General features: G+C 60.4%; 3 protein-coding genes across 5 annotated transcripts; 1 reads left to right on the top strand and 2 right to left on the bottom strand.

The window, feature by feature from the left end:
- Positions 1037 to 2095, bottom strand: HINT2 (histidine triad nucleotide binding protein 2). The gene is made up of 5 exons (XM_021381244.1): positions 2033 to 2095; positions 1595 to 1738; positions 1408 to 1512; positions 1260 to 1332; positions 1037 to 1183 (listed from the first exon to the last, which is right to left on the bottom strand). Exons 1-5 carry the CDS (start codon positions 2093 to 2095, stop codon positions 1092 to 1094), a joined length of 477 nt encoding a protein of 158 aa, XP_021236919.1. The 3' UTR covers positions 1037 to 1091.
- TAF1C (TATA-box binding protein associated factor, RNA polymerase I subunit C) lies at positions 2345 to 6630 on the bottom strand. The gene is made up of 14 exons (XM_021381243.1): positions 6346 to 6630; positions 6109 to 6202; positions 5902 to 6008; positions 5721 to 5816; positions 5562 to 5635; positions 5247 to 5494; positions 5067 to 5177; positions 4868 to 4991; positions 4716 to 4787; positions 4491 to 4626; positions 4275 to 4403; positions 3998 to 4172; positions 3766 to 3903; positions 2345 to 3542 (listed from the first exon to the last, which is right to left on the bottom strand). The coding sequence occupies exons 1-14, from the start codon at positions 6475 to 6477 to the stop codon at positions 2371 to 2373; spliced, it is 2808 nt and encodes a 935-aa protein (XP_021236918.1). The 5' UTR covers positions 6478 to 6630; the 3' UTR covers positions 2345 to 2370.
- On the top strand, positions 6881 to 14906 carry TMEM8B (transmembrane protein 8B). Of its 3 annotated transcripts, none has more exons than XM_021381365.1 (13): positions 6881 to 7003; positions 9118 to 9307; positions 9894 to 10044; positions 10257 to 10390; positions 10466 to 10725; positions 11123 to 11478; positions 11714 to 11810; positions 11945 to 12068; positions 12335 to 12477; positions 12561 to 12739; positions 13166 to 13312; positions 13394 to 13510; positions 13663 to 14906. In XM_021381365.1, exons 1-13 carry the CDS (start codon positions 6889 to 6891, stop codon positions 13996 to 13998), a joined length of 2349 nt encoding a protein of 782 aa, XP_021237040.1. In that variant the 5' UTR covers positions 6881 to 6888; the 3' UTR covers positions 13999 to 14906. The 3 variants fall into 3 exon arrangements, with proteins under 3 accessions (XP_021237040.1, XP_021237041.1, XP_021237039.1); XM_021381366.1 differs by having other exon boundaries at positions 9837 to 10044; positions 13232 to 13312; XM_021381364.1 differs by having other exon boundaries at positions 9837 to 10044.

Here is an 18993-nt window from a genome sequence, read left to right as displayed (position 1 = left end):
CCCGAGCGCGGCGGCCCCTCCCCAGGCGCTCGGCCTTGCGCCAGGCGGAGGGCAGCGGGGCTGCGGCAGTCGCTGGGGCCGTCCGTGCCGGAGCCCTGCGGAGGGGCCCGGAGCTGGAGCACATCTGGGCACAGCGTTCTGGTGACACATCCCCCCCGCTTCTCCACCCCCCTCCCCCCACGATCTCTTTGGGGAACTTGCGTCATTTGCGATAGTCCTTGGCTGAGGAATGAGAACAGCTCTGGACCTTCTCCCGCCCCGCTCCCCACGGCGTGGAACAGAGACAAGGGCTCGGTGCCTATGCATTCTTGGGGACCCCCCAGCCCAGGGAGTGCTTTTGGTGTTCGCCATCCTCCTGCTGCGGTGCTGCTGCTGCGCGCCAGCTGTACAGGAGGGGCCCAGGAGCTCAGCCCCCGCTAACGGGGACCTCAGGGGGCTGCGAGCAGCACGCGGAGAGCAGGGACCCGCCCGTGCCCCCCAGCCGGGCCCCAGCAGCAGCACCCTGCCGAACAGACCCCACATTATCCCCGGCGGCTGCGGTCCCTAGGCGGCTGGCAGGGGCCCAGGCTGCGGTGCCAGGTGGGCTGCGCGCTGCGCCAGCGCCCGCCCCGCGCTAAATTTAGCAGCGGACGGAGCGGGAGGCGCGGGGCAGGGAGCCCACGGACGCCTGCGCATTGCGGCTCTGCACGTGTCCGCGTGGGCTGGCACCGCGCCCAGAGCTGCTCCGACCGAAGGGCGCTGCGCGTTTTTTGCACGTGCAGGGGAGGGGGCTGGGGTAAGCAATGCAACGTGTTGTGCACCGTGGCAGAGGCACGTTTGCTGCTGATGTATGCAATGTGCTGTGTGTGGTGGTGCACGGTCTGCGCTGTGCAGTGCAACATTTTGCACAGTGGTGGATGCACAGTGGGATCTGGGCTGTGCAATGCAACGTTTCACACATTTGTGCGTGGTCCGGGGTGTACAGTGCACCGTGGGTCGGAACTTGCAGCCAACTCCCATGCCCGAGGGAGTCACCCCAGAAGAGAGTCAGAAAAGATACTGAGCATCCCCAAGAAACTTTATTGCGGGGTGACCGGGGGCTGTGGGGGACCTCAGCCGGGGGGCCAGCTCATCTGCCGCCCGCCCAGCACGTGGAGGTGCAGGTGGTACACCGACTGGGCGCCGTGCTTCCCATCGTTGATGACTGCCGGGAGAGGAGCAGGGATCAGGGTGGGGAGTGTCACCCATGGGGTGACGTGCAGGGGCGACACTCGACTCACCCAGCCGGTAGCCATCAGATAGTCCCTCTGCTTGCGCCGTGCGCGCTGCCACCACCATCAGGTGCCCCAGGAGCTGTAGGAGCAGAGCCTGGGGTTCAGCCCCGCATCCCTGACCCCACTGCTGCCACTGGCAGCCACCCCCACTCACCTGCGCGTCCTGCGGACCCACGTGGCTCAGCCGCGGGATGGGGCGCTTGGGGATCACTAGGAAGTGGACGGGCGCCTGCGGAGCCACGTCGCGGAACACCAGGCACTGAGGGAGGGAGGGCAGGCTGAGCCCCGCGCTTTCATGTGGGTACAACCCACGGTGTGACTTGCGCTCCGCTGACCCCTACCTCGTCATCCTCGTACAGGATGGTGGCCGGCACGCTGCGGGCGATGATCCGGCTGAAGATGGTGGGCTCCGTGCCTACCTCGGCGGCCGCCCGCTGCGCCTTGCCCACCTCCCCGTCCTGTCTGCCGGCCGCGCTGCGGCAGCGCTGGGGACACGCGGGGATGTCAACGGCGCGTGTGGGGAGGGGACCGCGCGCTGGGACCACGCGGGGGTGATAGGGGTGCGTGTCGGGGGATGGACGTGGGGAGGCACAAATCGATGGCGGGGCCACACGCGTGGGTTACGAGCCGCAGTGAGACTGGACGCACGGTGGACATTGCACAGATGGGAGAGCAGGCGCAGCAACCATACCCCCTCCACATCCATTCCTCCCCGCGCCCCCGCGCTGCCCACGGCCCCGTCCCCGCGGTTCCCGCGCCCCCTCCCCACGCGAGCCCACCTGCCCAACGCGCGCCCGCGCCACCCAGCCGCGCGCCAACCCACGCGCCAGCACCGCCGCCATCACCCGCACCGGCCCCGCCCCCTGCCCCGCGCTCCCATTGGCTCCCACCCCGTCACTCCCTCGCCTTAAAGGGCCCGTACCTCTCCGTGCCCACGCGTGACACGGATGGCACCGCGAGATGAGCTGCGAGCACCCAGCCGCAGGCGAACACAGTGCTGCCCGCCCACCCACACACCGAGTGTGCACCCACCCGCGCCGTCACCTCCACGCGTTCCGCGTGGGTTCCCCCAAGAATGCCGACAACGAGACTTACGCCACTCCATGTTTATTGCCGCTCAGAAACCCATACGGGGGCGCTTGCGGCGCGGCTGCGAGGCGGAGGAGAGCTGGCTCTGTGAGCTGGAGGAGAGCTGGCTCTGCGAGGAGGGGATGCAGCGCTGCCCCGTGGTGCTGCTGGGGGCCTCGGGGCGGTCCTGCGGGCCCTCAGCCCACACGGACAGGTAGTCCCGCAGCGTGCGCCGGCGCTCCTTGGGGATGCCGCGGGAGCGCAGCTCCTGAGAGGACAGCAGGATCTCGGTGGGAGGTGGCGGGGGAGTGTGGGGTGGGGAGCACACCACGACCTCCCGTGGGGTGGCCGGGGGGGTGCGGGGAGTGCCCCCCTCGCTGAGCTCGGAGAGCTCAGACTGGTAGGTGATGGAGGAGGTGAAGCTGGCCGAGAGGCTGCGGTAAGCCCGGCTGCGCTTCTGCCGCCGTCGCCGCTCCCGCAGCGCTCGTTGCCTCTGCAGGGTGCTGCCGGCTGGCCCCACGGCCCCCCACTCGCCTCCCCATGCTGCTGTTAGCCTGGCACTCAAGGCGCTGGGTTCCAAGGAGGGTGGCGGGGTGGGGGGCTCTGGGGCTGGTTCCCAGCGCTGGATGCGGCCCCGCTCACACATGGCCTGGCGCAGCTGCAGCTGGTGTTGCTGTAGGGCACTTGGTGCCACCTCCACCAGCTCCTTGCGGGTGAAGAGGCGCCGCTGGCTGAGGGTGGGGGGTCCTGATGGGCAGGAGGATGCTGGGGAGCCCACCCATGCCCGCAGCAGTGCCCGCAGCCAGCGGCGGTACCGCAGAACAGCAGCCGGGCTGGGCGCATCTGGGGCAGGCTTGGGGCTAGCAGGGGGCTCAGGTTGCTCAGGGGCTGCTGGCGTGCCCACTGCCTGCTCCTCCTCCTCCTCCTCCTCCTCTTCATCATTGATTATCACCTCCAGATTGGATAAGTAGAAGGTTTGCTCTTCCTCCTCCTCCTGTTCCTCTTCCTCACTGCCAAACAGAGCAGGAGAGCCAGGGGGTTCTGCTGCCTCATCCCCCTCGTTGGAAATGGGAGCTGGTTCTGCCTCATCCCCCCGGTCAAGAATGGGTGTGGGTCCTGCTTCGTGCCTCAGCGTCTGATAGAAGACATCACCTGCCTCGGAGAGCTGGAACACCAGCAGGGACTCTTGCTGGCCCTGTTCATGCTGCACGGCAGCCAGCCCTGCAGGGACAAATGGGGCACTGTCACCACACACCCAATACCACCTCCCCATGGGTGCAGCACTCGCTCCTCTTCCACAGTTTGTCACTGCATCCTCTCCTAAGCCAACTCACACTGTGTTGAGTAGCATTTGCCTTTTGATGCATGCCTGATGCAGCACTAACTGCTGGCTGCTGCCCCTGCCATGTCCCCTGCAGGACCTGCACACCCCAAGACCACTCACCAGCTGCAGGGAAGCTGAGGCGCTGCTGGAGCAGATGGTGCCGGTGCGGGAGCTGAGTGGGGAGGTGAGGTAGGCAGCTGGCAATGCTGTGTAGCTGCTGTGGTGGCCCTGCGAGCTGGCAGGCTGTCTGGCTGCCCCCTGCAATAAGATATGCCAAAAATCAGCTAGTGAGGCAGCCAACTAAGGACATGGACATGAGGGAAGTCTCTGTGTCCCCTGCCTGGTTTCTCACCTGTGTATTGCAGCATCAGCAGCTCCTGGGTATGAGAGGTGCCCAGCAGCACTTTATGGCTCCTTCCAGACTCCCCTGGCACAATGTCAGCGAACAGAGGTGGGGCTTTCATCATGTGTGCCCACTTCAGCACAGGCACCAGCGGCAAGCGCTCATCCAGCAGGTACATGGCAAACTGGGAGGGGGCAGGGCTCAGCAGGGCTCCCCCCACCTACATCCAAACCAGATGCACCAGGTTGGTGGGGAGGTCTGAGACTCTGAGCCATGGGGGACTCACCTGGGTGGCGACGAGGTGTTGGCAGGGGTGAGCCCTGCCCAGGTACATGGGCAGCACTACACGTTCGCCCTGCTGGCATTTGGCTTCTTCACCCACCTTGAAGAAGTCGAAGTGGCAGCTGGTGGGGGCCTGCAGTGGCATAGCAGGATGCTGTCAGCACCGTGGGGCACAGTAGGACACCCCACAGCTGACCCTGAACCCTGTTCTTGTGCTCACCCGAGCATCCAGGCACAGGATGCCAGTGCGGTCAGCACAGCTCAGCACCCGTGGGTGAGCAGTGAAGTCACTCCAGCGCCAGGGCGAGTGGTCCCGGAAAAACAGGGTCTGGGGGTCATGGCGGAGCTGCTGCAGCCTGTGGAGAAAGGATAGAGCTCTTCCTTGCTGCAGGGCACCCCTGCCTCCTGCCACCCCAAACACTGGGGATGCAGCGCCCCAACTCACCCTGTCTCAACGTTCCATAGATAGACAGCTCCACTCTGGGTGCAGACTGACAGCTCCCCGGACAGGTGCGGGCTGTGGGGCAGAGATACGGCATCACATTGGAAGGTCTGCAGCTAGGGATATCCCCAGAGCTCTGTATCCCCATCACACACCTAACAGTGAGGCAGGAGGCTGGCACGTCAGTGTGGATGACCTGCAGTGGGCTGGGGGCAGCCCCTGTCTTGCCTGGCATCCTCCAAACACCGCAGTGGTAGTCAGAGCGAACGCCAACAAAGTCTAGTAGGAGACAGGAGAGAGGGCAGGGACCCCACCATCTCTGTATGCAGTGCACAGGTTCCAGGGCTCACTCACCTTGCCCATCCACCCGGGCAGCAGCTACTTGCTGGATGCGCCCGTTGAGCTCAAACTGCACTGGCAGCCCCCGGGTCCGGGGCTGCTCCTCCAGCACCACATCCTGGAAATCTGGAGTGCCAGCTAAGGGCACTGCCACACCATGCCCCAGAGTCCCCCACATATCATAGGGAAGGATACAGAGATGGTTCATGGCCAACCCGCCAGGGTACACCAGGCGTCCCATGTGACTGCTTGCATCCCGAGGGGGCAGCCAGGCTAGTGCTCCTCCTGTGGAATTGTCATCGAAGAGCAGGCTGGCCCACTGTAGCAGCAGCTCCTCATGCACACAGTCTGCCAGCAGCCCCAGTGGCACCTCAAAGAGCCAGTCCCGGCATAGGTGAGAGAATAAGCGCAGGCGGGAGGTAAACTGATGCTGAGGGCAGCCACTGTGAGGGGACAACCAATGTCAGGCAAGTGCCGGAGCCCACCACCCCCCAGCCCAGCAGCACTCACCGCCTGGCCTCCACATGGTTGATCTTCTCCACGAGGCCTGTCATGCGAATGGTTGTGTCCTGGGCACTGCGTTTCTACCAGAAGGAGAGCAGCAGTGCCACTGTGAGCAGACAAGAGGGGGACACCGGTGTCCCACTCAGCCTCACCAAGGATACTGACCCTGAGCCTGGAGTCACCCAGGTGGAAGTTCTTGTGCAGCAGCCGCCCCAGGGAGCCAAAGGCGTCCTCAGGGTGATCCACAAAGAAGTGCCCCATCTGTGTGGGGACAGCAGTGTGGGGATGTGCGGGGATGTCATGGGGGAGATCAGCCCTGGCTCCTCAGCAGCACCCCAGCCTGTACCTGCTTCGCGAAGTCCAGCGCGGCCCCAGACCTCCCAGTCCGCAGCTTTCTGTGCAGGACACCGCGGTAGAGGATATCCTGAGGGGTGACCATGGGGACCCAGCAGCCTACGGGGGGCAGGGGGTGGTGGGGAGGGCGGCTGCCAAGGCTGTCCTGGCAGCAGGTGGCAGCCCCATTCTCGGCCCCCCCACACCCCTGGACTCTCACCCATGTTGGGCGGCAGCAGTGGCACTGCTGCGGCCTCGGCCGGCTCCCAGCTCTCGCCCTCGTGGCTGCGGAGGGGCACAAACGGTGGCAGCACCTGTAGGGAATGTGGCAGGGAGGTGAGGGCGGCGCCGGTGCCCCCTTCACGTACTCCCAGTGACTCCCGTGCCTCCCCCGGCGCCCCCTCCTCTGCCCCCCCGTACCTTCAGTGCCCCTTCCCGTGCCCCCCCCGCCCCTCACCTGCCGCCGTCCGGGCCCGCCCTTCAACACCTCCCCACGCTCTCCCCAGCCGGCAGCCGGAGCCGGGCCCCCCTCTTCCCTGGGGGGGCCGCAGCCGAAGTAAGAAGGAAAAAGCGCTCCCGGGAACTCCATTGGCCCCCGGGAGCTGCGCGAGGTACCAGAGGAGGAGGAGGGAAATGGCGATGCCCGGTACGTGAGCTCGGCAGAACCGGCGCAGCCCGGGACCAGATTCGGGCCGGAAGCGGCACGCACGCGGGCCCGACGCCGCCGGAAGTACGAAAGCGCCCTCTGTACCGCTCACCAATCAGCGGTCGGGCATAGAGAAATGCACAGCCTGGAGTGCAACACTGCCCCCTGGCGTTCCGGAGGCATAGCGCCCTCAAGGAAGGCAGAAAGCGGGGCCGAGCCTGCCGTGACCGAAAGGTAGGGCCGCCAATAGGCGCGTGGGGGAGGGTGGGAGGGGGCGGGACGGGTTACGTCATGGTCGCCCCTGCGCGGCGGGGCTGCTGGCGGCGCGCACCCCACGGCAGCCGGCGTGGTGGCATGGGGCGGCGGGGCGGCGGGCGGGGGCGGCCGCTCCCACCGCCACCCCTCCTCCGCCTGCCCCTGCTGCTCGTGCCGCTCCTCCTCCTCCTCCTCTTGGCGCCGCCGCCCGCCGGTGAGTGCCGCGGGGCCGAAGGATGTGGGGTGTGCGAGGGGTTAGGGATCTGAGTGCTGTGGGATGCTGCGTGGCGGGGGGGAGGTGCGTGCTTGCAGTAGCGGACATGGGAAATGGGGTGTGCATGCAGTGAGGTGAGAACGGAGCACAGACCTTGTGCAGTGGGGTGCAGCGTCTGTCTGCTCTGGGATGTGTGTGCCATGGGACAGCGTGTGCAATGGGGTGCGGGATGTGTGTGTGGCGAGATTTAAAGCAAATGTGCAGCAGGGCACATAGGTGACTGAGTTTAGGGTGCGACTGAGTTTAGGGTGCGTAGGCAGTGGGGCAGAAGGTGTGCACACAATGGGGCACATTTATGTGTGATGGGAGACAGCAATGAAGTGCAGTGGGGTGTTGGCATAATGGGGCATGGAGATGTGTGTGCGGGGGTAGTGCTTGACAATAGGCAGGCTGTGGGGCACACGTGCAGTGGGATATGTAGGGGGGCACAGATGTCTATGTGTTGGAGAGACACAGATGGTGTAAGTGCAGAGGAACACGCAGAGGGGTCAGACTCATGGTCAGGGGCTCAGGGGATCTGCGGATGCAGCGTGTCACCAGGACAGAGGGCTGTGAAGTGGACCAGCAGGGATGAATGCAGTGAGGGGGAACTGTGAGCAGCGAGGGTGAGTGGGGGGGACGCTGGAGTGACTACGTGAGGAAATGAGTGTGCTATGGGGCACGGGAGCTGCCTTCATTAGGGGACTGCGGAGGGGTTCGTGGTGTTGTGTGGGGGGGATCATAGAGGAAGGGGTCGAACTGTCGGGTAGAATCACTATGGGCCCCCCGGGGCGGCTGGGTGGGAGCTGTCCATGGTGCTGAGTCCGACATCATGTGAGCTGTCCGCGGTACTGACCCTGCTAGGAGGGGGTCGCCTCTCTTCGCCCTCTGGCCCGGGGCATAGGCGCTCTTGCTTTTCTCCGTCCTCTCCCTCATAGATAGAAAATTCTGTTCCATCCTCCAGCTTTCCCGACTGTGCTGTGACCTCACTGCCGCAGGTCTCCAGCCTGATTCTCTCTGTGGACCTGAGCGCCCTCACTTTGCCTCAGATGAATGGGCTCCAGGAAGTGCAGTGGGGTCAGGAGGCTCGGCGTGCTTTCCCCATGCCATCTCCTGGAAGTGCGTTCACTGTCTCTTTCTCTCTGAGGTCCACTGCCAGTTCACTGACCCCAGCTGGCAGGGAGCTCTGGTCCCCTGGGGAACCGTGGACTGGCCAGGTGGTTCATGACAGGGAAATTGTGATTGGGTACTCTTGCACACAGATGGGAATTTCATGCCCATCTTGTGCTGGCTGGCAACGAAGGGAGGGGGAGCTGCCTTTGTTCCAGGCAAGGGAGCAGATGCATGTCAGTGTTCAGCCTGCTGGGGCTGCACACACGCAGCACAAACACACGTGCACGCAAGCACATGCGCACGCTCCCAGCCAGGCACTGTAAAAAGCAGCCCTTCTTCTCAGCTGTCCCTTTCCCTGCTGGATATGTCTTCATGGCCACAACCTTGCTCCCATCCATTCCTCTGCTAGCATCCCCTTTGTTGGCTGCTTGTAGAGACATACATCTTATCCTTGGTGAGTAAGGCATGGATCTCCTAGGCTGGCACTGGGGAAGTGGTACAATAGTAGGGGGAAGTTACTGCTCCTGTGTGGAGATCAGATCTTCCTTGTTTCCACTGTACCAAGGAAGTGTCTTCCTGCTAAAGGTCCTGAAATCCCCAGTCAGCTGGACTTTTGGGCAATGAGACATGCCATGCAATAGCAGAAGGTGTCTTGAACATACTGCTGTGCACAGCCACATGCACCCATGCATGTGGGTGTGTACGCCTTCGTTTAGCTGTGCATGCAGACAGCGCCCACACATGCATATGTGCACGCATATGTGCACCATTCCTCCTCCGCAAACACAGGAGAGCTTAGGGGCTGTGCAGGAAGAGCTCAGCTCTCTAATTCTTGGTGCTAAACAGTGTGGATTGTGCCAGGGGTGGGCACAGCTGATATCAGCCCTGGGCACACAGTGAAATGGCTCAGTCTCTGCTTCTCCTGCCCCTCACACTGAGAATCCCTTGGATCTCCTCTGCAGATGGGCTCTTTGTGACCGACTACTTCACCCGTACACCACGCAAGCTCAGCCCCTTCCGCTCCTTTGCCAGCACCGAACTATTTCACTTCCACATCCCCGAGGATACTGTCATTGCAGTCTGGAATCTCATCACCTTCAAGGAGCAAGGTGGCACCTTTGGGGACCAATGCCCAGACCGTAGCATTACCGTGTAAGTAAGCAGATCAACAACAAGCTGTCCCTTCCCACCTGATGCTGCCTCCTGCTGCTGCCTGCCCGGATGTGCCCTGCAGCCTGTCTGCAGCCATCTTCTTCTTGCTTGTGCATGCATGGTTACACGCACATGTGCAGACATGTGCATGCGTGCATGCACTGATTATGCAGGCACAGGCATGTAGGCATGTGGATTCAGGTACACACATGCAGTTATGTGCACAAACATGCCCATATACACATACACGCACACACACATGTTCATATACATACACACGCATACACTCACTCTCCTTCCCCATAATTTATCTGTTGCAATTTTCACTCCTTTGTGCAGCTCATCCATGAGCAGTTTTGCTTGAACAACTGTCCAGAGAAGCTCAGGGTCTCCACCAAGGTCCTGGCTTACTGATGTCTTCCCCATGATGGCTCTGAGCTTGCTTGCGGAAACAGATCTTGCTTGTAGGGCAGGCTGCCCCTGCCATGCTGCCCAGTCTGGGCTCTGTTAATTGCTGTCTCTCCTGCAGGTATTTTCGCTCAGGGGCTCCTTCCGTCATTAACCCACTGCACACACACTTTCCCAGTGACACAGCTGTCCCTGGTTCCTTCGCGCTGACCCTCACCTGGACCTTGCCCAACCGCACCACAGGGGTGTTCAATATCACCAGCCCCCTGCCTGGAGACTGGTTCCTGGCTGCTCACCTGCCCAAGGATGAGGGCAAGATCTCCGTCAAGGTGAAGGAGTGGGGGAACACATGAGTTGAATTGGCTAGCTGTCTTGTATGGGGCACATGGGGGGCATATAAATAATTGGCAGGGGTCCTGGTATCTCTGGAGAGAGGAGACCAGGGCAGACTGCCTACTCCATCACCATAGTGCAGGGCCTGTGGCTGTGGGACAATTGCTCTGTGTGGCCAGTCCCCATGCTGACTGTCCCACTGGCACAGGGCCTCTATGAGGAGTGCCAGTACCTCTTCCAGCCGCAGCTCATTGTGCAACGCCTGGTGAACATTGCTGTGCTGTACCCTGGTTACATCACTGAGCAGAGCATGGCTCCCCACAACCGCTCCTGCCTCTACAAGTGAGTGTGAGAGGCTAAGGAAGGGCAGCCATGGGACCCAACCCACTGACCCAAGCTGATGCAAGCATCCCGCAGGGTGTTCGTGCCCAGCTACACGTCACGTGTGCTGGTGGAGGTGCTGCGGTGCCGTGGGGCCGAGGGCTGCCCGCTCTGGCTGCGCATGCGAGCCAAGGCCCCCCCACTGCACAACTCAACAGCACTGGACTGCCGGGAGCACGCACCCTGCCAGCTGGCACTGGACCTGCCTTTCTGGCAGCACTGGTACTACGTGCTGGTGGAGAGGCACCCTGGGGCTCCGGGCACTGTCTCCTTCCAGGTCACCGTGCAGCTGACAGGTGAGGGGCACAGGGAGACTTGAGGGGGCACAGCTTTGAGTGGGAGTTAGCAAGGGTTGCCTGTGGGATCTGGGTACAGAGTGAAACCCAGCTTGCTGGGGATGCTGGGATGCACTGGGATGCACTGAGAGGGGCTGGGACACTGGGAGATGTTTGGAGATGTTGGGGTTTTAGGAGGTGCTGGAAAGTACTGGGATATTGGGAGGTGCTGGGATGCTGTGGGACACTGGTCATGTGATGAGTCATTGGGATGCTCTGGGATACTGGGAGGTGTTGGGATACTGGGATGTGCTAAGATGCAGGGATTGCCAATCTGGTGGATAGGGAGAGCTGGTGGGAGGTAAGGGCAGGAGGCCGGGGGGCTGTGCGATGCCAGGGCTGATGGCTCTGCTCCCAGACTGCTCCCGCCCCAGCCTGGCCCGGCCGCCCTTCCTGCCCTCCAGTGCTTCCATGAACATGCCACACTCCTTTGGTTCTGCGGGTGGGATGGTGCTGGGGGACAGCCCCCCTCCCACCAGCCCCAACAGCACCAAGCGCCCGCTCCCCGTCTCTTCCACCATGCCCACCACTGAGCGCTGCTGGCCCATCCGCCCCACGCTGCGCAACGAGCTCGACACCTTTTCCGTCCACTTCTACATCTTCTTTGGGCCCAACGTGTCAGTGCCTCCCGACCGCCCTGCAGTCTTTGTCATCAACCTCCTGCCGGTGCTGGACAGTGGCGGAGTGCTCAACCTGGAGCTGCGGCTCAATGTGGTGAGGTGGTCCAGTCTGGAGATGGGCATGTTGGGGTCCGGGGCTGGGGTGTCTTTGGGTCATGGGCCACAGTTTGAGAGCCGTTGGGTTGTGGACCATGGGTTAGGATGCTGGAAGAGGAGAATAATGACCAGAATGCTTGTGGGCAATGTGTTACGGTGCTGTCAAATGCTGTGCTGTCAGAGCAGGGGACACCCCCTGTGCTACTTTAGGGCCATCTCCCCTCTGCCCTCAGAGCTCCCTGTGCGGTGAGAATGTGACAGTGTTTGGCTGTCTGAACCATGAGGTCCCACTGACGTCTGGTGACAACGCATCGGTTACCTGTGAGACAGGTAGGCTGGGCTGTGCCTGTCCCCCTGCTGTGCCAATGGGTTTTGACCCCCATGCCCTGCCTGGGGCTGCCTGGGGTGGGTGTGTGCCTGGCCTGCCCCCTGCCCAGCTCACCCACAGCTTTCCCTGCCGGCAGAGTCCCTGGCAGGCTTCTTGCTCTCTGTCAACGCCACGGCCAGCCTCAGCCGCCTGCGCATCCCGTACCCCCAGACGGGCAGCTGGTACCTGAGCCTGCGCTCCCTCTGTGCCACAGAGCATGGGTAAGATCCCACCATGCTCACCATGTGTCACCGCATCCTAGTGCATCCCAGCACCTTTCAGTGCATCCCAAGCATCCCAGTGTATCCCAGCCTCCTTGTCCTGGCAGAGCTGGGTGTCACTGCACCACACCTGTTGGTGGGCTCCTGCAGCTCTGTCCTGCAGCTCTCAGTTGGGAAGCAGCTGTTGGCTTGGGTGCATCTGGGGGCTGTGCTCATGCCCAGTGCATGCACATTCAAGTGTTTGACCTTGTTCCCCCATGGGGCAGGTTTGAGCCTTGCACCAATGTGACAGCCGAGGTCTACCTGCGTGCCTACCTCTCACCCTGCATCAACGACTGTGGCATCTATGGGCAGTGCAAGCTGCTGCGTACCAACAATTATTTGTATGCAGCTTGTGAGTGCAAAGCTGGTAAGAACCACACCGTGCACTCTGTCAGTCCTCCTGTCCCAGCTCTCCAGTGGGTACAGCATGGAGCTTCCCCTCTCCCGCAGGATGGAATGGCTGGGGCTGCACTGACAATGCCGAGGCATTCTCCTATGGTTTCCAGCTCCTCTCCACACTGCTGCTCTGCCTCAGCAATGTCATGTTTGTGCCTCCCGTTGCCATCGCTGTGCGCAGCCACTACCTCCTGGAAGCTGCTGTCTACATCTTCACCATGTTCTTCTCCACTGTAAGTGCAGGGTGGGGATAGAATCATAGGATCATTTGAGTTGGAAATGTCATCTAGTCCAACTCCCCTGCAATGAGCAGGGACACCTACAGCTCGATCAGGTGCTCAGAGCCCCTCCAGCCTGACCTTGACTGTCTCCAAGGATGGGACATCTACCACCTCTTTGGGCAACCCATTCTGGTGCCTTAACATCCTGGTCATAAAAAACTTCCTCCTTATATCCAATCTAAATCTCCCCTCTGTTAGTTCAAAATCATTCGTCCTTGTCCTATCACAACAGACCTTCCCAAAGAGTGTGTCCCCTTCTTTCTTACAGCCCCCATTTAGATACTGAAAGAGTAGGCTCTGTTGCATTACTGAAAGGATGGTGGGCAGGGGGTTGGGCAATATGGGGCAACTCTCACCCCGTTCCCTCTGTGGCCCCAGTTTTACCATGCCTGTGACCAGCCAGGCATTGTGGTGTTCTGCATCATGGACTATGATGTGCTGCAGTTCTGCGACTTCCTGGGTTCCCTCATGTCTGTCTGGGTCACCGTCATCGCCATGGCCCGGCTGCAGCCTGTGGTCAAGCAGGTGAGTGCGGAGAGAGTGCACATGGTGGGGAGGGGTCCTGGAGCGGAGGTCTGGCCTGATGTTGCCATCACCACCCCACAGGTGCTGTACCTGCTGGGGGCCATGCTGCTCTCCATGGCACTACAGATGGACCGCCATGGGCTATGGAACCTGCTGGGACCCAGCCTCTTCGCCTTGGGCATCATGGCCATTGCTTGGGTAAGGACCCATTGCATCCCCTTCCTGTTGAATCACCTGTCCACATGCACAGCCCTCCGCAGCTTGTCACCACGGGGTGGGGGACATGGCTTGTCATGGTGTGGCGGCAGAGGGGCCATGGCCACCTCTGAAGTCCCATTGTCCCCATGCAGACGGCTCGCTCCATCCGTCGCCGACACTGCTACCCGCCCACCTGGAAGCGCTGGGCGTTCTACCTGTGCCCAGGCGCACTGATAGCAATGGCTGCCGTGCTGCTCTACGCCTTTGTGGAGACAGAGGAGAACTACTTCTACATCCACAGCATCTGGCACCTGCTCATTGCCGGCAGCGTGGGCTTCCTGCTGCCACCCCGCGCCAAGCCCAGTGGGCGCCTGGGGCCGCTGCCCCGCCGTAAGGGCTGCGGGTACCAGCTTTGTGTCAACGAACAGGAGGAGCTAGGCCTCGTGGATCCAGCGGTGGCCTCCATCAACAGCATTTGCACCAGCTGATGCTACCAGCGCACTGGACTCAGGCAGGGATGGTGACACAGGGAACAGCAGGACTCCTCTGGGCTGGCGCACATCTGTCCCAGTGCCACAATTACAGCCTAGTTGAACTTGTCTGCAAGCATTGCTTGCTGCTCCATCTGGTACAGGGGCGCCCCTGTTCCCACTGTCTGCAGCCCCCCTGGTGACACCTTGGTGCCCTGCATGTGGCTGTCCCCACCCCAGAGTGCTGGAGTGGAGACATCCCTGCTAGTGCCACAAGCCCTGGGCAGCTGCAGGGCACTGAGCCTTGCTGGGAGGGAGCAATGCATGGATTGGGCCCCCAGATCTGCTTAGAGCAACGCTGTCTCTGCCTATGAGAGAAGCTGGGAGAGAGGTGTCCTGGGGGGGACACAATGACAGTCAGGTCCCCAAGCCCCGTGTGACAGCCAGGGTGTCCTCATGTGCCCCTGTACAGCCTTGGGTCACACTGGCAATGGGGCAGAAGCTCTGTCACATACTGGGCTGCATCCTGGGGTCCTGCCAGCTGCATGAGGGAGGCAAAACCCTGACCATGGGCACCCTGAGGAGGGTGGGAGGTGAGAGGGAGCAGAGGGAGGGAGACCCCACTGCCCCTTCTCCCCACTGAGGAGGGGTGCTTCAGTTCCCCAAGCTGCACCCCAGGAATGGATCCTGGTTCACAGCAGGCTGGGAATTGGTGGGTATGGGGCAGACAGGGGCAGCTCCAGCCCCACTGTTCTTGGGGCACCAAGCAGTGCTGAGCCGTGGTGCCTGTGCAAGGGCCCCGGGGTCCGGCACCCGGGAGCTCATCCTCCATCCCTGTCTCTGCCAGGCAAAATGCTCTGTCTGGTCCAGCCAGGCGGCCGGTTGGGGATTAATTTTTAATTAAAAACGTTGCTCACTTCACCAAACCCAATTGTGTCTCTTCATCTCCCAGAGAGATGCAGCACTGAGCTCTTGCATCACTGCGATGCATGCAACGTGCCAAGCGTGGTACTTGTGCCATCCAGTGCAAGCATCTGCCTGGTGTGGGGTCCTGCACGCAGCACCCCAACATGGAGACACTCAAGATCAGGCTGGCGGGGCCCTGAGCACCTAAAAAAGCTGCATCTGTCCCTGTTCATTTCAGAGGAGTTGGACCAGATGTCCCTAAAGTGTCCCTTCCAACTCAAATGATTCTGTGATTCTATGATTGATTCTATGAGCTTTGCAGAGAGGACTGTGCACCACATAGCATCCGTGCCCTAGCCCACTGCTGTGGGGCTGAAACACGAAACGGCTGCTTGGTGAGTTTATGTAGGCCCTACAATAACCAACTGCAACAAGTATGTGGTGAGATGTGTCTCGGTGGGGTTTATCCATAGGAGCAGTGCAGGAAAGCTGCAAGGAACCACGCTGCAGCTTTTCTTGGATTCACTTCTCAGCATCCGGGACAGCTCAGCACTTGGTTAATTAAATCTGTGATTCCATTTTTCATCTCAAGGCCAGGCCAAGCAGCCAGGAACACTCTTGGGGAAGGAGCTTGTCAGGCAGTGCTGGGGAGGATCCCAGCACTCGGTGCCAGCCCGGTGCATCCCCTGTGTCCTGCTGGCTGCCTGTGGGGAGATGGGAATCCCTCTGCCTGCTTCCCAGCCACCTCTATCCCTAATGGGGATGCTATTAGGATGAAGGCTGGGCTCTGCCTATTCCCCGCTCAGATTTTTGGGATTTCTGCGACTCCAGTGGGAACAGCCTTCCTAGTGCTCCATTCCTGCCTCTCCCAGGCACAGCAACCACATCACCATGGCAACAGTGTCCCCATAGCAACCAGGTGCATCTGACATCCTCATGGCAACCGGGTCCCTGAACAGCTGGTGGTGGGGAGGGATTGGAGCTTTGAACCCCACCAGTGACATGAGGGCAGACGCAACACCCAGAGCAGCAGGAGCCTTCATGTGCCTGTCCTGACAGGGGGGGGCAGGAGGGGACAGAGGGAAGGCAGAAGGGAGTGGCCCTGGGGCCAGCATTGCCTCAGCTCAGCCTCCTGCATACCATCACTGCCATTGGGCCAGCATTCCCTGCTTGGGAATGGGCATCTCTAAAACCCCATTGTCCCTCCCTAGCCCTAAATCCCACTGTGCAATGTTGTGCCTGCTGCCTTGCCTCCCAATGGGGCTGGCTCTGCTGCAGCCTGCACCATGCAATTTTAATATGCCCAGCCTGAGTTATTGAGCCCTGTGGCAGCTGTGTGAGCGTAGGCAGCCCTCCTCACACCCTGCCTGCATGTGCCCTGCCAGCAAGACTGGCAATGGTCACCAAAATCCAGGAATTAAGCTTGCCAACCTGAGGGACAGGTCGGAAAGCTGATATTATTATGTATCAACACTTCATACTACGCATGCTCTGTGTTAATACGGAGACCTTGCAAGGAAGACTTTGGTGGTCATGAGGCACCATGGTGAGGTGTTACCCAGGCAGAAAGTCGTGTGTTACACAAGCCAGGTCCCGTATATAGCCAGGAACTTACCTACAAAAAACATGGCTGTTGACTAAGTTTCTAACAGCACTTAATCTGGGCCATCAGCAGCCACAAGCAGTCCCCTCTTCCCCTGTCCCAGGCCATTTCTGGAGCAAGCACTGTTCCCATCAAATGGTATCCAGACAAGCTCAGTGACAGCTTTGGGATCTATCAGCTTGGTTCCCTTGGGCTGGTGGCCTCTATACGCTGGTACCACAGGGGCGGTCTGTAGGGACCAGGCAGGGGTTCAGCACCACAAAGCCCTAGAGCTGGAGGCAGCAGATCCCCACTGCTGGCCCTGGGATCCCATGCCCACATTCCACAGCTGATGTAAATCCCACTGTGGGCACAGACAGAGCTTGGGCACAGCTGCCACCGCAGGTGATGCAGGCAGTGCTCTTGTGAGGAATCAGCCTTGCAGCAACAGAAGTCAAACTGCTGCACCAAGGACAGTCCTGGATGAATTTGTCTGAAGAAGCAAGCCTGCAGAGGAAGAAAAAAGCATGGCAGTGGAGGTCGAGAACATTTTACATGGGGTGCAAAGCCACTGTTCCCTTTATGGATTGCAGATTAAAGTTTTCTCATAAAAAACTTCTCTTCGCTCAAATATCACCGCTAAGATTTCCCTTGAGAAAGGCAAGTGCTAAGCAGTGGGTTGTTGGGTATTATGAGCAGCACTCTCAGCGGACTCTGTGTTAGAGAAATCACACTGAATCTTCCCATTTGAGCCTAAGTGTGTCTGCACCAAGGGAAATATTGCCTTTTATTCTTACTTCATATGAAGATGTTTCATCACCTCCAGGGCTAAAACCCAAGACACTGCATTTCTAAGGAGGGCATTTGGGTTGAAACAAAACCATCTCTGAACAAATGCAATTGAGAGAATTCCAGTCCGATTTCCAGCACTGAGCCATGCGCTGCTCCAGCATCCCAAATCTGCCGATCTTTGCCAATCACCACTGACACTCTGATAGGACAAAAGGGGGAAAGGGGGCATGGGCAACCTTGGAGGGCACAGGGGGGCCGAGTGTGGTGCTGTCACTGTGCCTGCCCTCAGATCACCACGGGATATACTGAAGAATGTGGCATGGAACAGGGTCACTTGAGGGCACAGATCTCACTATATCACTGTGCGCAGTACGACAGCCCCCAGCCCTGCGTGGAACGCTGCTCTGGGAGTCAGCAAAACTCCTGCCAGAACCGCACTGGAGCCCAGACCAGCCCGTGGGAATTGCTGTTCTAATTAACTGATGATGGCATTCTCCTGTGAGAGGACGACACACGGCGGGCTCCCTGCAGGGCTCAGCAGACCAAAACAAGGGCCCAAAGCATGGTGCCCAAGTGCCAGCACTGCAGCAGCTGGGGAGCATCTCCTGGCCCAGGGGTGATGCTGTTGCAGTTGGTGCAAGAAAGGTGGACGGAACAATTTGCAGCTCCCACCCCTGCTGCAGGATGGAATGGTTTCCAGCTGTAAGCGTGGCCTGTCTTTTGTGGAAGTGATTAAGGACGGGCTGAGCTTGCAGAACTCTGGCTCTGAGCGCCCATCTCTCCTCTCCGTGCCCTTCTCATCCCATCCTGTCTTCCCAAGTCGTCCCATTGCCCGCAGTCCACAGTCTGCCCCGCTGGGGGAATCCCCTCCCGTGACGTCACCTGAGAGCCACCCCCGCGCGCATCACCACGCCCCCACCTCGCTGTCTGATTGGCTGCACCGCATTGGCCCCGCCCCCTGCGAGTGGGGCGGATCTCAGCATGACCACGCTTTCTTTATTCCTTCCTGCTCTCCTATTGGCTGCTGAGCTGTCACTCCAGCCCTGCACACCCCGGCCCCCTCGCCTGCTGCCTCCAGCGCTGCGCAGCGCTGCTCTATGCTGCGCTCCGCTGGAACACTGCTGCACCCCACTGCAGCCCAGTGCAACCTCACTGCACCCAATGCGACCTCGCCGCACCACGCTGAACCCCAGAGCAACCTCACTGTGCCCCAACACTGCAGCCTCTTTGCATCCCACTGCATCCTCTGCACTTTCTATCTGCAACCCCACTGCATCCCCAGCCCACTGCACACCCACAACACCCCTCTAAGCCCTAGGTTTAGTGTTAGGGTTAAGGTTAGGGTTGCACTGCTTTGCATGGCAATGCGTTGCATTGCATGTCATTGCAATCTATTGGGTTAGGGTTAGGGTTGCGTTGCATTGCATTGCACTGTGTTGGACTACATCGCATTGCTTTGGATTTTTTTTTCATTTCATCTAAATTCATTAGACTACATTGCATTTCACTGCATTTCATTTCAATTAATTGCACTGCATTTCACTGCATTCTCACTGCCCCGAGCCTCCCACCGCCCCCATGTCACATGTCACCTCCTGCCAGGGACATGTCCCCTCCCCACGCTGGGTGACCTGTGCGCCTCTGTGCCCTGGGACTAAAGGTGGCAACAGAGACCAGAGCACAGAGCAGACTTCAAGAGTGTCCGCATCAGGGCTGGCAGTGTCACGAGACCA

Source organism: Numida meleagris, chromosome Z (genome assembly GCF_002078875.1).
Source record: "Numida meleagris isolate 19003 breed g44 Domestic line chromosome Z, NumMel1.0, whole genome shotgun sequence".
Lineage (NCBI taxonomy): Eukaryota > Metazoa > Chordata > Aves > Galliformes > Numididae > Numida > Numida meleagris.
Note: the sequence above shows the minus strand (reverse complement) of the source record. Positions and strands in the feature narration are given on the sequence as shown.

What these genes read in the sequence shown, in the direction of transcription:
- HINT2 (XM_021381244.1), bottom strand. Translation starts at nt 2,095, where the DNA reads ATGGCGGCGGTGCTGGCGCGTGGGTTGGCGCGCGGCTGGGTGGCGCGG. An exon ending in CGCGGGCGCGCGTTGGGCAG is followed by an intron (nt 1,739 to 2,032) that starts GTGGGCTCGCGT and finishes GCGTGTCCCCAG; the next exon opens with CGCTGCCGCAGCGCGGCCGG. An exon ending in ATCTGATGGCTACCGGCTGG is followed by an intron (nt 1,184 to 1,259) that starts GTGAGTCGAGTG and finishes CTCTCCCGGCAG; the next exon opens with TCATCAACGATGGGAAGCAC.
- TMEM8B (XM_021381364.1), top strand. Translation starts at nt 6,889, where the DNA reads ATGGGGCGGCGGGGCGGCGGGCGGGGGCGGCCGCTCCCACCGCCACCC. An exon ending in TGGAGCTGCGGCTCAATGTG is followed by an intron (nt 11,479 to 11,713) that starts GTGAGGTGGTCC and finishes CTCTGCCCTCAG; the next exon opens with AGCTCCCTGTGCGGTGAGAA. An exon ending in CTCTGTGCCACAGAGCATGG is followed by an intron (nt 12,069 to 12,334) that starts GTAAGATCCCAC and finishes CCCATGGGGCAG; the next exon opens with GTTTGAGCCTTGCACCAATG.
- TAF1C (XM_021381243.1), bottom strand. Translation starts at nt 6,477, where the DNA reads ATGGAGTTCCCGGGAGCGCTTTTTCCTTCTTACTTCGGCTGCGGCCCC. An exon ending in TGCCCGGGTGGATGGGCAAG is followed by an intron (nt 4,992 to 5,066) that starts GTGAGTGAGCCC and finishes GTCTCCTACTAG; the next exon opens with ACTTTGTTGGCGTTCGCTCT. An exon ending in CCTCAGCTTCCCTGCAGCTG is followed by an intron (nt 3,543 to 3,765) that starts GTGAGTGGTCTT and finishes TTGTCCCTGCAG; the next exon opens with GGCTGGCTGCCGTGCAGCAT.